The 14,205-nt window shown below is 60.1% G+C and overlaps 1 protein-coding gene across 2 annotated transcripts; it reads right to left on the bottom strand.

Moving 5' to 3' along the window:
* Nucleotides 1-5,078: 5,078 nt before the first annotated feature.
* On the bottom strand, nucleotides 5,079-11,764 carry GAL (galanin and GMAP prepropeptide). Of its 2 annotated transcripts, XM_045039663.1 has the most exons (7): nucleotides 11,595-11,764; nucleotides 11,309-11,389; nucleotides 10,587-10,641; nucleotides 7,194-7,280; nucleotides 6,863-6,940; nucleotides 6,532-6,600; nucleotides 5,079-5,359 (listed from the first exon to the last, which is right to left on the bottom strand). In XM_045039663.1, exons 2-7 carry the CDS (start codon nucleotides 11,387-11,389, stop codon nucleotides 5,289-5,291), a joined length of 441 nt encoding a protein of 146 aa, XP_044895598.1. In that variant the 5' UTR covers nucleotides 11,595-11,764; the 3' UTR covers nucleotides 5,079-5,288. The 2 variants fall into 2 exon arrangements, with proteins under 2 accessions (XP_044895598.1, XP_023095935.2); XM_023240167.2 differs by lacking the exon at nucleotides 6,532-6,600 and having other exon boundaries at nucleotides 11,595-11,755.
* Between the last annotated feature and the right edge of the window lie 2,441 nt (nucleotides 11,765-14,205).

The raw sequence follows: 14,205 nt of genomic DNA, 5'->3' as shown, positions 1-14,205 counted from the left end.
ATTAGTTTTCCCCGTATGCATCCCAGGGGCCGAGAGAAGAATGTAGTTATGAGTTTCCCGGAGACGCGCCTCATCGTCATACTGCATTTGGAGGGTTGGCCTGGAGTGGAAGGGAGGACAGAGAAGGTGGCCCCGGGACCAAGAAGGAAATGAACCGGACTTTTAGTTACCTGAGTTTTCCAGAGTGACCCGAGGCTCCGGGCTTCCGATAGGCAGTCGAGCCACCCCGAAGAGCCCCGGGCCCCCATCAGTCCCCTGCCAGGGACACTGGTTATCTGAGCCCTCGCAGATAGAGGTCCCCGAGGGCATTCAGACCTCCAGTGACTGTCTCCACACAAGGGGCATGGCTGGTGGGGCTTTGACTTCTGTTGTCCCCACTTCTGAGGGCAGTCTCGTTTCCAGTGAGACTGGCCACGTAAGTGGGTGGCATTTGGGGCCAGGACCTCGGGAAGTCTGGTCTGACATAGCGCGTGAGGCCACGACTAAGGCCTCAGACTTTTCTTATGGCCCGCTTACTGGTTTTGTTTGTTTGTTTTTAATCTCGGTTGTAATGTGCCCGACTGGCAGCTCGTAAGAGCTCCTCCTGGGTCCCTTCCAGACCAACTGCCCCTGTTTGCAGCTTCCTCTGAATATCTGGGGCCAACTGAGTGACAAATGTGTCCTTTAAAATCATCTCAGCCTCAGGGGTGTCAGGGGAGATATATTTAATGAGAGCCTCCCTCAACCTCTCCAGGAAGGCCATCCGGCTCTCCTTCTGTGTTTGTGAAACAGTGGCTAATTTAGCATAATTTAAGGGCTTACCCTCAGACCTCCTTAATTTCCCTAAAGCACCAGCCTGGAAGCGGGGGCGATACCATTTCTCAGTGAGATGGTCGTAGTCCCAGTTAGGATCTTGGGGTCGAACTGCCGGGTCCCGGTAAGAACCAGCAAGCTCCCTGCAGGACCTCCAGCCCCGTGACAATTAATGAGTTGCTTTTTCTTCGGAGTTTATAGATCAAGATCAGCCCGATTTTTCAGAACGCATCCCAAAGGAGTGTTGGCCTTGGCTGGGGAATATGCCCATCTGTAAGGGAAAAAGAGAAGAGGCATCCCTTATCTTAATTTGCCGCAGCGGGCCAGGAGAAGCCACAGCTCCTGGCCCTGAGTTTTGGCTGGCTGTTCGACGGGCAGCCAAAAACTTTGTCAGTCTCGGGAAGGTGCTGGGAGCAAGTCGCTCTTACCCAGGCTCGACCCTACCTCCGAGAGCTGACCTTGTCTCCCTGATTTCTCCTATTCCGCCCTTTTCCGCCTGTGGGACTTTGGGGGTATTGACCGTGACCCAGTAAGCCTTCCCTGGTTGTGGAAGGACACCGTCATTTTATTTTGGCCTCTTTACAAATATGTTTTAAAAGGCTGGTGAACACCACGTTTTTTTGTAAGGATAAAATGGGTCGTCAAGGGGCTAAAAGGGCCAAAGTCGAGGTCTACTCCCTTGCCTTTTTTCAGCAGCGCCCACATAAACACGTTCCAGCCACGTGGATATCCATTTTAGAGTATCTAGGTGTTTCCAAATTGGCAGACACTGGGCTAAGTGTTGCAAGATGGCTCCTGTGTATCCCAGGAAAAGCCCTTTATATACGTCATTATCCAGTCCTCATCCGGCCCAGGCATCCACTCCCGTGCTAGAAAGAACACAGGTACGGAGCATTTGGAGGCTGGCAGCGAGGACGTCACCGTCTCCCCAACCTTTAGATCAGAGGAGGGGCAATTTCCACCAAGGCTTGAGTAAAACAACTCAAAAGGGCATGCTGTCCTGCCGTCCTGCCCTTCAGTTAAGATCGTATATTTTTCCCCCATCTTTTTGGGCAGACAAAAGGGGGGAACATCCTTTGTTCACTTTTTGTTTTTAAAATCAAAAGCATACCAACAATCCAAGAAAACATTGCCTTTTTAATAGAGAGTAAAGCAGAATTTTAATCTTAGAGCAGCGTACTTTTAAAATCCATTTTAACCTTCGTCCATCCTGGCCACATATAAAATTTCTTTCTAAAGGTTTCCCTTCACAAACCTTCTACAACTTTGCTTTGCTTTCAGATGTCTACCTAAGCCCTTTTACTCCAAACAACCATCTCAGGACAAAATTACTTTCTTTTACCTTCAACAAAAAATACATTTTCAGGGACGCCTGGAGGGCTCAGGCGGTTAAGTGTCCGACTTCAGCTCAGGTCATGATCTCGAAGTTCATGAGTTGGGGCCTTTCATCAGGCGCTGTGCTGACAGCTCGGAGCCTGGAGCCTGCTTCGGATTCTGCGTCTCCCTCTCTCTCTGCCCCTCCCCTGCTCACACTCTCTCTCAAAAATAAATGTATTTTCGGGGCGCCTGGGTGGCGCAGTCGGTTAAGCGTCCGACTTCAGCCAGGTCACGATCTCGCGGTCTGTGAGTTCGAGCCCCGCGTCAGGCTCTGGGCTGATGGCTCGGAGCCTGGAGCCTGTTTCCGATTCTGTGTCTCCCTCTCTCTCTGCCCCTCCCCCGTTCATGCTCTGTCTCTCTCTGTCCCAAAAATAAATAAACGTTGAAAAAAAAATTAGAAAAAAATAAATGTATTTTCATTTTTTATATCTTTCTTACCTATCTCCTACTTTTTTACATACAGACTTACTTTCCTTAGTTTTACCAGTCTTAATTACATTTAGCAGAATTTTAACTCTTAGGAACCTTAGTCTCCAATGAAAGGTCAGCAGTAACCAATTGTGAACTGTTACATCAGAATTTTATTTTTTTTTAGACGCTAGATGTCTCAACTAAGCACAAAGCAGATTTTCCATAGTAAAATCTTCATAAAGCACGAAGCACGTTTGTAAGACCCAAATAGTCCTTTTTTGCAATAAATCAGAAGCACAAACCTACGTCTGGTAATTAGTGCTTTAGCCTCTTACCTCATTAGGTATCCAGTGAACTCAATCCCAATTTATCACGCAGGCAAAAGTTTACCGTTTCAGGTTACCAAAGACTTTGAAAGCTATCTTAACCATCACCCATCAAAACTACGGGACAAAGTTAGCCATCACTTGTCACCCACGAAAACTACGAGACAAAGTTTGAGGTAGGCCAACCAGGGACAGTTGGCTCTAATTAGCATAGTCATTGACCCAGGAAATGAATGAGAGAGAAGTCCCCACTCCCAGTCACACGGCGACTCCGACCCACCGCCCAGCGGCTCAGAGTCGCAGCTTTGTTCCTTATTCCTTATGAACTGCTCAGGCAACTCTGGGAGGTGATCAGGCTCCCCTCCTGCCTCTCGGGGCAGGCCTACCAGAACGGACGAACCGGGTGCTTACCAGTCTGACAGGCTGTGCTCCCGGAGCCGGTTCCCGGGCCTCACGGGTTCCATCGCGCACACACGGGGTCCTGACCCCGGCGCCCCGCGAGGGCTAGTCTGTGGATCAAGCGGACTGGTCCGCTGGCCCCAGGCAAGGTTGCCTGTCCCGGTGCTCCGAGCTTTGTACCCCGGTGGCAAAGCGGTTGGAAACGCACCGTCTCCAGATCCCGGACACAAGCCCCCCGGAAGCATAGCAGGATTCTCGCACGGAGAGTCTGACGCCGAGGCTTTCCTTCCCAGGAAGCAACTTTGTTCCTGCCGGCACAGGCTCAGAGGGTTCGTACCTCAGAGAAACTACCCCGAACACTGCCGTGGGGTGTGGCCTTTTATGCATTTTCTGCTTTCTCGTCTCCCATATATGGGTACCGTGGAGACGTACGGTCGGATTGGGTGCTCTCTTGTTACTGGGTCGTGAGGGACGTCACCTACGCACAGAGTCAGGTTGCCTTCCCTTATCTTGCGATCTCTTTTTACCACATTCCTTAGGGAGGGGACCTTATCACAGCCGTCCCAGCTCTCCTGGATCGGACGCCCTGAAGACGGGCCTGGTGGCCCGGGTTCTGACGAGCCCGGCACAAGTCTGAGAGAACAAAAGGGAAATGAATGGGAGAGAGGGAGGAGGAGGAGGATAGTGAGGGGCGGGGATATGGCCCGGCCCGGCGTGGAGATGGCCTGGTGGCCGTGTTCCCGCCCTGAGCTGGGAGAGGACAACCTGGGTCCAAGTCCGGCATGTGCAGGGGCGGGAAGGGCTGACGGGGTCGTGGAACCACGTGGAAGTGGCAGGAGCCGTGGGGCCCAGCTTCGGGGTCTGGGGGATGGTGGCCTCACGGAGTCCGGGAGGGACCCGAGGGCTCTGTGCCCGCCAGTGCGGCTTGGATGACCGGCCTACAGGCACGTCTTTAGGTGGCAATTCTCACGCGTGGCTGCGTGTGGCAGTCACCGGGGGAGCCGGAAGGACGCGGTGGGCTTCCAGACTCTGCGGGCCGCCTGGGTCCCCCCGGTGGTGCCCACACAGCTGCTCTGGCAAACTCTAAAGAGCCCCGAGTTGCCTTTTAATGTAACAGAAAGGCTGGGGATCTCCATCCAGTTTCTTCTCGGATCTTCCGAGACCTTTTGGTCACCTTCCGTGTGACCTTTTTGTTTCTGCCCCAGAGACCCTCCCCGCCCTGCCTCTCTGGCAGTGCTGTCCCCACAAGCTGTCCCTCCCACAGCACTGAACCCCACACGTCTCCTGACCGGTCAGGCAGTTAAGACTTTTAGGACCCCGACCTCCGTACCCCGGCTGCGTGATTTCAACACGGTTGTCAAACCCCACGTCGCCCTGCTGGGTCTCCCTCCTCCTCCTCACCCGGGACCTTCGCCAGCACCGGAGAATTCCCTCACCTATCATGTTCAGGGGTGCCCTAGGCTTTCTGTTCCCACCTCTCAAAGCACCAGCTCCCTGCGGGCAGGGGTTCGGTTCTGTTTTGTGTTTGTGTCGGTAACAGACCCACCTGCGTAATTATGTTGTACTCGGCTGAAAACGGAGGTAACTCTGTGTTCCCTGGACACGTTCCCTCGCCATCACAAGAAACGGAGTCTCACGGACGTTCTGGGCGGTAGAATTTGGGCTTAAACTCTTGTCTGACGCACGGGATTCTAATCAGGCTTTATCTTTTAAACGCCCCCCCGCCCCCCCTCCCCCCCCGGTGGCAGGGGTGACAAGACAGACACACGGAAATGACCATCGAAAGCGGTTGCTATCTTTTATTTTGCCACTCAAAATAATTATCAAACGGGAAAAAAAAAATCTTAACAGCAATAACACGGCACAGCATCAGGGCAGAGAAGACAGGACTGGCCACCCCACGTAAGTTGGCACAAGACCATCCGTCGTGGCCGAGTTTGGCCGTAAGCGACACAGTGCGGAGGAACATTCTCGAGGGCTTCCTCAGGGCTGTTTCCAGTCTTCTGCGGAGGCTGTGGGCGGGAGGTCGGGCAGGAACCCCAGGGCCCCGGCCTCTGCAAAGAAGGAACGCGCTTGGGTAGAGCCCCAGAGAGAGCGGGCGCTCCAAGCCCACACGTCCGAGCCGCTGCGGCCGCTCCCCGGGGGTCTCCCAGGATCACACCCGAGATCGGGCACACCCCATCCCACTCCGCACCCTTTACCGACGTTAAGTCTCACACCTCTTATGCATCTGAAATGGTCAGACTTTTTAAACCATGATTTAAAGGTGTGTAATCTGCGTTGGGGTAATAAAAAACGGTGTCCCCTAATGCAGTCGCGTGTGACAAAATTCGAAACGTAACGGAGCAGAGAACGGGAAGCCCCTGGAAGAGTCCGTCTGCCCCTTGCTGGAAAAGTCACCACCAGATGTTCTCCGGCAGGAGCTCTCCGCGCGCTCGGCGGGGCTCCGACAGAGCGAACTCGGTTCTGGGTTCTGGGACGGCCCTGTCCTCCACGGTCCCCCTGCCCATGGGCAGTTCTCAGGAAGGAGCCGCAGGCCTCTAACCTCCTCCCTCCCACACCCACTTGAACCCCTTCAACCCCGGCCACCCGCGCAGCCAGAAAGCACACAGACCAAAACACGACCCAGAATTGGTCCCGGCCAAGTCTTGGCCAAACTCACAACAAACTGTAAAGTGCAAAACGTGACAACCGTGTCCCCCGCTGTCCCCGGTCCCTGTCCCCTGTGGCTCCCAGGGCACTGCCACCTCTGTCCTCTGTCCTGGCGCCTTCCGGCGAGCAGCGTGACCCCCGGGGTTGTGTGATGAAGGCAGTCACTGCTCACTGTCGCCCGCACGACCACACAAGGCAGAGGCCCCCAGGGAGGCCTTGTGGCATGTGGTACCCCCGGAAGACACCAGACCTAGGATGGAGGTCATCAGACCTGTAGGGGCAGCCTGTCCTACGGGAAGGCTGCGGAAAGAAAGACTGGCATCGGAAACATGGGCGAACTAATTCACCGGGCTGACAAGACGGTTTATGATGGCCTACAAGGGGCCGTGGCCCCTAAAATGTACAGGAGTTGCTGCCGTGACACCAAGTGTGGCCCCAGCCGAGTGGGTGGGACCTGGGGCCTCCCTCTCCCCTGCTTCCTGTCGAGGGTCCCTCTCCGGGGACAGTGCTGGGACCACCAGCAATTCCGACCAACACTGGCGATGGGAATGTGGGGGGGGGGGGGGGTACTTACTCCCCAAGGGAATTCTACGGGAGTCCTTTCTGGCAGGTTTTCCACGTGTGTGGGGTTCCAAGAGGTGGCCTTTAAAATTGGTAATATTTTGGGGCGCCTGGGTGGCTCAGTCGGTTAAGCGTCGGACTTCAGGTCACGTCATGATCTCACAGTCCATGAGTTCGGGCCCCGAGTCAGGCTCTGTGCTTACAGCTTGGAGCCTGGAGCCTGCTTGGGATCCTGTGTCTCCCTCTCTCTCTGCCCCTCCCCTGCTCACACACACACACTCTCTCTCTCTCTCTCAAAAATAAACGTTAAAAAAATTTTTTTTCATGAGTAATATTTCACATACCTTTGAGACGCAAGAAAGTCAGGAACTCAATTATCGTGCGCACAACAGCATTCTCGGACAGCGGCCTGGCAAAGCTTCCTAGGAAACAGAAAGAATCCGCGTCTGCAAAACCTGCCCCACGGTGGTCTGCGCCTCACCTCTCCGTCTGCGGAGACCTGGGCATCTGGAAGTCAACAGACTGGCCGTGACCCCTCCCGCCCCGCAGGGCCTTGCTCAGCACCACGGGGAGGTAGGGCGGTGGGGGGGGGGGCGGGGGGAGAGCCAGGTCAAGGCCAAGGGGCCTGCGTGCCCTGGGAGCGGCGGACCGAGATGTGACCCACAGCTCGCTCACCTGGCCTTGCTTCGTCTTCGGGCGGGAGCTCCCGTTTGCCAGTGAGGCCAGGCTTCTCCTGAAACGATCTGTGGTTGTCAATGGCATCTGTTCGCAGAGAGGAAAGCACCTGACCGTCGTCCCTACAGTCACACATGCCCCAGCCCCAGAGAAGGACGCGCTGGCCGCGTATAATCTAATACACACGGTAAAAATAAAGCCACGGCAGGGAAACCATAGAAGCAGGAAGATCATTCTCTGTGGAGCTAGGGACTCGTGCCAGGGCCAGAGGCACGATCTCCCCCAGGTGCTGGCACCCTGCCGGAGGGGGGAGCCCACCCAGACAGGAGGGGAGCGGGGGGGCGCACAGCCCGCAGGTGCAGCGAGGGGAGCGTCCGGGGGGGGGGGGTCCCAGGGGCGCCGGCGCCCGAGCTGAGTGTCTCTCGGGGACACCGCAGGGGCTGGGGTCCTATGTCCCTGAAAACAGACTTATCTTTCAAAGGCCTCTGTGGCAGGTGGACTGGAGCCAGGCGGCCAGAGACAGCCAGGGACAGCGGCAGAGGGGGAGAGGGAGGGGGAAGCAGGGGGGCTGAGGGTGCGTGCACACGCGTGCGCTCGTGTGCGCTGGGCGGTGTGAGACGAGGGGCTGCAAGAAGAGCGACCCCTTGAGAAACTCGGGAAGAGAGCAGGAGGTCCTGACCCAGCGTCCAGCGGGGGGGGGGCCAGGCGCCTGGTTCGGGGCGACGAGGCAGCGGAGGTGAAGGGGCAACGGGGGGGCAGGCTGCGGGGGCTGAGCAGGCCGAGCAAGACAAAATGAACCCCTTCCTCCAGAGCCGGAGTCCGTCCGGAGTTCGTGGCACGACACGCGGGAAGCAGGGCGACCCTCGCGTGGCGCCTGGAGCCGGGTCAGGGCCCCGCCGTCTGCAGCAGCGGCCGGGACGCGGCCCGCGCTGGCGGAACGGGGCGCACCCACGAGCCGGTCTGGATGTCCAGCTCCTGGTGACCCAGCCGGACAGAGACACCACCTTGATGGCAAAAGGGTCCTGCCTCAGGACTCACATCTTCCTGACGGACGCAGTTTCAACATTCTGAGGCACCACGAGCAAAGATCTCCGGTGACCGGCCTTCCTTTCCTCCGGGCCAGAAGCACAGAGACGAGGTGCTTCCCGAGGGACGGAGCTCAGGGTCCCAAAGGGCTCGGGGAAACGAGCCCTTTGAGCCCGTCTGTCCGTCCCGCAGGCGAGGCCAACCCACTTGCAGCGACAGGACCGCACGGGGACCTGCCCTTGCCTTTGACCCGAGACCAGGGCACCCAGAGACGCTGCCTGTGGCCCCGGCTGGCTCGTCTCTGTCCTCTCCGTGCCTGTGTTTCCGGAAGCATCCCCCAGGCGATCAGACAACCCTCTGCGGCAGGAGGTCTGTATTCTCACGGTGGGGTTAGGAGCTAAGCGCGCCCTGCGGGCTCTTCCCTAGTTGCTCTGGTGGGAACCGAGTTATTCGCCTCCTTTCTTGCTACGGAAGGCAGTTCATAAACAGGGGAGGGTTTGTTTCTGTTTCTTTTTAAGATCTAAGGCTGTCCCCAAACCAGCCCTGCCTGCAAATTTGAAACTGCAAGTGCGTAAGCGATTGGAGGGAGGGTGAAAGGCCTTCCCTCGTCCCCTCCTTTAGGATAATTAAAATCTGCAGGTGCCACTCGGACAGAGGGGACACACGCAGCCCGCAGGTCGCAGAGCTGTCCTCTTCGGGGCTGGGGCCAGCTGGAGGCCTAGCCTGCTGCCCCCTGTTCCTGCCAGGAGTCCCACAGCCCGGAGCGAGCACTGGCCTCTCCACAAGCAGCTGCCACACGAGGGGCGTGTGAAGGCCCAGCACCTCCAGACCCACTGGGTTCTCGGCATCGTGAAGGTGCTGAAGCTACACCGCGTCCCCACGGAGGCACGTCAAGGACGGGACACTCAGTAGTAGTCCACCCACAGCCTGGCAAGTTCTGGGAACTGATGGCCGCGGGTGAAGCCACACGCCCGGGTTCTAGTGTGTTCCCCACACGCGCAAGCCCCCCACCCCGGCCTCACGGTTCGGCTGGAGTATTCGCGGCGCAGAGCTAAGGCCCGGGGCGGCCTGGCGCCCTGGTGGGCGACCGCAAGCTGGTGCAAGTGCCTTGCCATCGGCCACCCGCCCAGATTTGAGCTTTCAAAGCAAAGTGCTACCGAGGCCGACTGCGGCCGGCAGGTCCCTTGGGGGAACATCGGGACTCGGACCAGCTGACCCGTTTCCACTTACGGCCCGGGGTGAGGGCTGTGGGCATCTCATGCTTCTCCGTGTAGCCGGGTACAAACCCCTGCCCACCAGCGCCGGCCCGGGTCATGCCCTGGGAGACCTTCACGTGTGGGTCACCGGGCCCCCAGCTGACACTCGGCTTGCTTCCTGTTCGCCACTCGCCTCCCAAGGGGGCATTTTGGTCATGCTGTAACACTCTGAGTCCTGCCCTGTGCCACACGGGACGGCTGGCCGTCCGTCCCCAGAGAGCAGGGCGCCACGAGGGGTCCTGGTGATGGCAGTGGGCTGGGGAGGGCCCGCAGGTGAGGGGACAGGTTTGGAGCAGGGCACGGGGCGAGCGTGTTTCAACTGTCCTGGGGCCATCTGGGAGTTCCCATCCGGGGCTTCCAAAAACACGACAGAGAGAGGGCTTGAGTGCCAAAGACGGCCTGTGCTTTGTGACGCTGAGGGGGGATGGGGGTGTTGAGGGAGGCGCAGGGACTCAGGAGAGGACCCAGAACAGAGCCCCGAGGGAAGGTCCGCCTTTAAGGGCTGTGACCTGGGGAAGCCCGGGGAACATCGGGGTGCAGGGCAGGAGGGCGAGGAGGGAGAGGCTTCCAGAAGGAACGGTGCTTGGGCACATGTCCAGAGCGGAGGCTGGCAAGGCTGTGCGCAGCGATGCACAGGTCCCTGGTCACCCCGTGAGGTTTGGGGGTGGGGCGGGGGCAGCCCCGAGGGAAAAGGGGCGGTGGACGAGGCAAGGGGAGGGTGCCCAGGGTCTGCCTGGCCGCAAGCCGCAGGACGGGTCAAGGTTCAAGACAGAGCAAGGCAAAGAGAAGGGGCAGATGGGGTCAGAGGTCCCCAGGCATCTGCCCATTTGCTGAGGGACAGAAATAAAGGGAGAGCAGGAGGCTGGTGGCCGGGCCGGGGCTGCCTTTCGGGGCGCGGGAAGGGGCGCCACTGTGGACGCGGCGACTACTGGAATCAGCTGCCCCCCTCCTGCTCACAGCCTCACGGAGCCCCCACTTCCCCTTGACTGAGACCGGAGAGTCAGCATCACAGTGTGGCTGGCTTCGCGGATCTCAGGGGCAGGGTCAGCACAAGTGGCTCCGGGCGTTGGAGGAGCAGAGCCCTCGGAGCGCGTCGCGCACTGTCACTTACGTGGCCCGAGGAGGTAGCCGGCGCTGTTCAGGGTCCAGCCTCTCTTTTCCTTCACCTTTGGGGGGGGGGGAGAGAAAAGGGGGTCAGATGGCCAGGCTGGGGCCGGTACAGGCTGCAGGGGCTCACGGGAGCCCCCAGGGCAGCTTCTGGCAGGGTAACCCCCCCGTGGCAAGCTGTCGGGGGTGCTTCAGACCATCACGGAATTTACAAGCACACACACAACAGTGCGTTAAGGCGAGACGCGCATTCAAGGCCGGTCACCAGGCTTTCCACGCGTGATGTGGGAATCTGGAAAACGCATTCGCTTCCCGGGGCTGCAGGAAATCCCTGCTTTGCCCCCACATCTGCCACATTCGACCTGAAAACAGGACTGCTGGCTTCACCAAATAATTCACTCTAGAGCCACCGCCCGGAACCCACGGTGCACCCAACTTGCTTCTGAGCCACACTGAGGACGCCAGGTGGAGGGCACGTGTGGGTGGCCCGCTCCTGGACGGAATGAAATGAGATTTGCTGGCAGCCTCCAGATTTCACGGTTTCTAGCCCGGAGCCGGTCGTGCGCCGGCAGAGGCGCCCCCCCCACCAACCCCCCAGGAGGAGCGGAGAGCGCTCCCGCGGGACCCCGGCCCTGGGCTGCAGGACCCCCGCCGCCCCGCTCCCGGGCGGCTGCCCAGCCCCCGCGCCCCCTGCCCCGGAGCGGGGGGGACGCGTCCCGCACTCACCGGTGACCCGAGCCCCGGGGTGGCCGAAAGGGCCGCGGCGAAGAGCAGCCAGGCGAGCAGGAGCGCGCAGCTGCCGGGCATCTGCAAGGAAGGCGCGGGGCGGGCGTGGGGCGAGCAGCGGGGCCCCGGGGCGCACGTCGGGCGGCCGGGGCTGGAGGGCTGGGGGGCTGGGGAGGGGCGAAGGGCCCCGGGAGGGCCCAGTGCGGGAGGGGCGCGGGCCGCAGACCGCAGGAAGGGGTCGCCTCCCGCTGCCCCCCCCTCCCCCCCCCCCCGGGGCGCGCCGTACCTTGAACGGGGGCGGGGTCCCGGGGCGGCGGCGGGTGCGGGCGTCCGGTCGGTCGGTCGGGTCTGGCAGAGCCCGGGGCGCTCAGCGCATCGCGCGGCCTCGGGAACGCGGGGAGGAAGCGCGGTGGCTGGGCTCCCTCGACGTGTCCGCGGCCCCGGCTGCCGCCGCCGCTATTTATGCCGCGCGCAGCGTCACGGGGCTCAGTTCCCGCCTTCCGCCCCTCCCCCCTGGAGTGCCTCCCCCCTCCCCGGGGTGGGGGGGCAGGAGGGGCGGTAGCTCAGCTCCTGCAGAGGAGGCTGCGAGTGGTTCGGTGGCGTGGCTGGAGGGGCAGGGAAGGCACAGTGCCCCCAAACCCCACGGGACAGCCTCTGTCACCCCACAGAGAGCCCCCATCACCCCTGCAGAGCCCCCATCACCCCTGCAGAGAACCCCCATCACCCCTGCAGAGAGCCCCTCATCACCCCTGCGGAGCCCCCATCACCCTTGCAGAGAACCCCCATGACCCCTGCAGAGAAACCCATCACCCTGCAGAGAACCCCATCATCCCTGCAAAGCCCCCATCACCCCTGCAGAGCCCCCATCACCCCTGCAGAGAACCCCCATCACCCCTGCAGACAGCCCCTCATCACCCCTGCAGAGAGCCCCTCATCACCCCTGCAGAGAACCCCCATCACCCCTGCAGAGAGCCCCTCATCACCTCTGCAGAGCCCCATCACCCTGCAGAGAACCCCACAAGTTTTCATCACCCCAATGGGGCCGTTGCACCATGGGAGAGCCTCTGTCACCCCTCTGAGAGCCCCCGTGTACTGAACGGGGAGCCCCGAAATCCGTAGAGGAGAGCTCGCAACATCCCATGGCCCGGGTCATTGCTGCGGTGGTGGGCCCCACCCCCCACTCCCCCACCCCAGGTCCAAGCAGGGGAGCGAAGCCCCCACCCACAAGCAGCACTCCCCCGCTGCAGAAGGAGGGGGCGGGGGCCCCCGTGCCACACACCCCCGGGCAAGCCCTCAGTCCGAGCTAGGCCCGGTTGGGTGGTCCTGGGGCAGGGGTGAGGTAGAGCAAGGAGCAGGATCCCCCTCCCCTGCAGACGTGCGTCCCGGCTGGAGTGTGGCTTCAGCCTCAGAAGCCATTCATGGCGGGAGGGCGGGCCTGCTTGCGGGCCTGGCTTCGTGGCCTCTGGTGCCCAGTGACCCCTGTCCTGTCTTGGTAAAAAGGGGCAAACCGGCCAGGGAAATTGGGCTGTCTCCTGGGGGGGGTTGCGTGTTGGCCTCCAGCCTGGTTGCCGTGGGTACCCGTACATCCCACAGACACCGCTGTCTCAGAAAGGGTCCCTGCTGTTGTCCCTCGTGGCTCCTGGGCCCAGGACACAGAACTCTTTTGAGCAGGGTCAGGTAGTGGTTGAGCCTTTGGGGGCCTGGGGAACCCAGAGTGAGACCAGCCGACCGGTGGGCAGGCGGGCAGAGCGGGAGGAAGAGGCTGTCCTGTGGCAGGTGCGAGGACATCACGCCGGAGCAAGGCTCTCCTTGGCGCACGCCAGGAATGCTTCCTTAGTTTGGGCCAGGCCCGGACTGTCCTTTCCCCCACCCACAGACATCAAGGGACGGATGAGAGTGGCTCCTCCAGGCCTCCAAGGAAGGATGAGGCCATCAGGTGAAGGTTGGCCTGAGCTCCTCCCCCCTCCTGGCTGGCCACCGGCCAGCCACCCAAGTCCTCGGCAGTGGCCGACCCGGCAGCGCGGGCCTGTCGGTGCCTGGTGGCCCCAGTGACTTACCGGGGAGCTGCAAACCTCTCCCCACCCACCGAGCCGGGTATGAGGTTGGTTGACGTCACTGGGGACCCTGGAGCAAACAAGACACAGGACAGATCATCACGGTGATGCCACCCGGCAGGCATCCTACATTTTAGAGTGCTGACCCTTCGTGCACACGGCGGGAGAGCCATTTGCCTCTGCCTGGGCGCCTGCACGGGGAAAGACCCTGGGGCCCTGGGGGACGCGGGTCAAGGCCAGTCGGCTGGGCAGGAAGGAGCAGGGCCCTCGCCTGGGGTGCTGAGTGCCCACCCTGGCTTGCTGGAAGGCGAGGCGGGGTGCCGTTGGGGAGACCCGACTTGGTGAGGGGTCTCCTGGACAGACTCCTGACTGAGAAATGCCATGATCTCTTGACAACCGCTGGAGACATGCGCGGTCACTCTGGAACGTTCACTTTGCTTCTGAGAACAAGGACACCCCGGCGCCCGGTGCATCGTGGCCATTTCCTTTCTGCCTCCTTCCGGTCTCCCTCGTGAGGCGCCCCCTGCCATTGGCGCGGGTCTAGTGACCTTCTGAACTCAGCTCACTTGGTCAAGGAGCCTTTTTGTCTGGAGAAGCAGGAATTGTAAACCAGGGTCCTCGGGACGAATTAAGAAAGACTCCAAGCCCATCCCGTACATGGGCTGGAAACTGAGGGCTGTTCGGTTCAGTTTCTCATTTGGGTTGACGCACTCTTTTTATTTCCTTTTCAACTTCACTTCTATTTATGTACTTAAACAATTCTTTTTTACATTTCTTTATTTTTGAGAGACAGAGAGACACAGAGCACAAGCGGAGGAGGGGCAGAGAGCGAGAGGGAGACAC

The sequence above is a fragment of the Felis catus genome, chromosome D1 (genome assembly GCF_018350175.1).
Source record: "Felis catus isolate Fca126 chromosome D1, F.catus_Fca126_mat1.0, whole genome shotgun sequence".
Lineage (NCBI taxonomy): Eukaryota > Metazoa > Chordata > Mammalia > Carnivora > Felidae > Felis > Felis catus.
The sequence above is the reverse complement of the archived record's forward strand: the minus strand, read 5'-3'. Positions and strand labels throughout refer to the sequence as shown.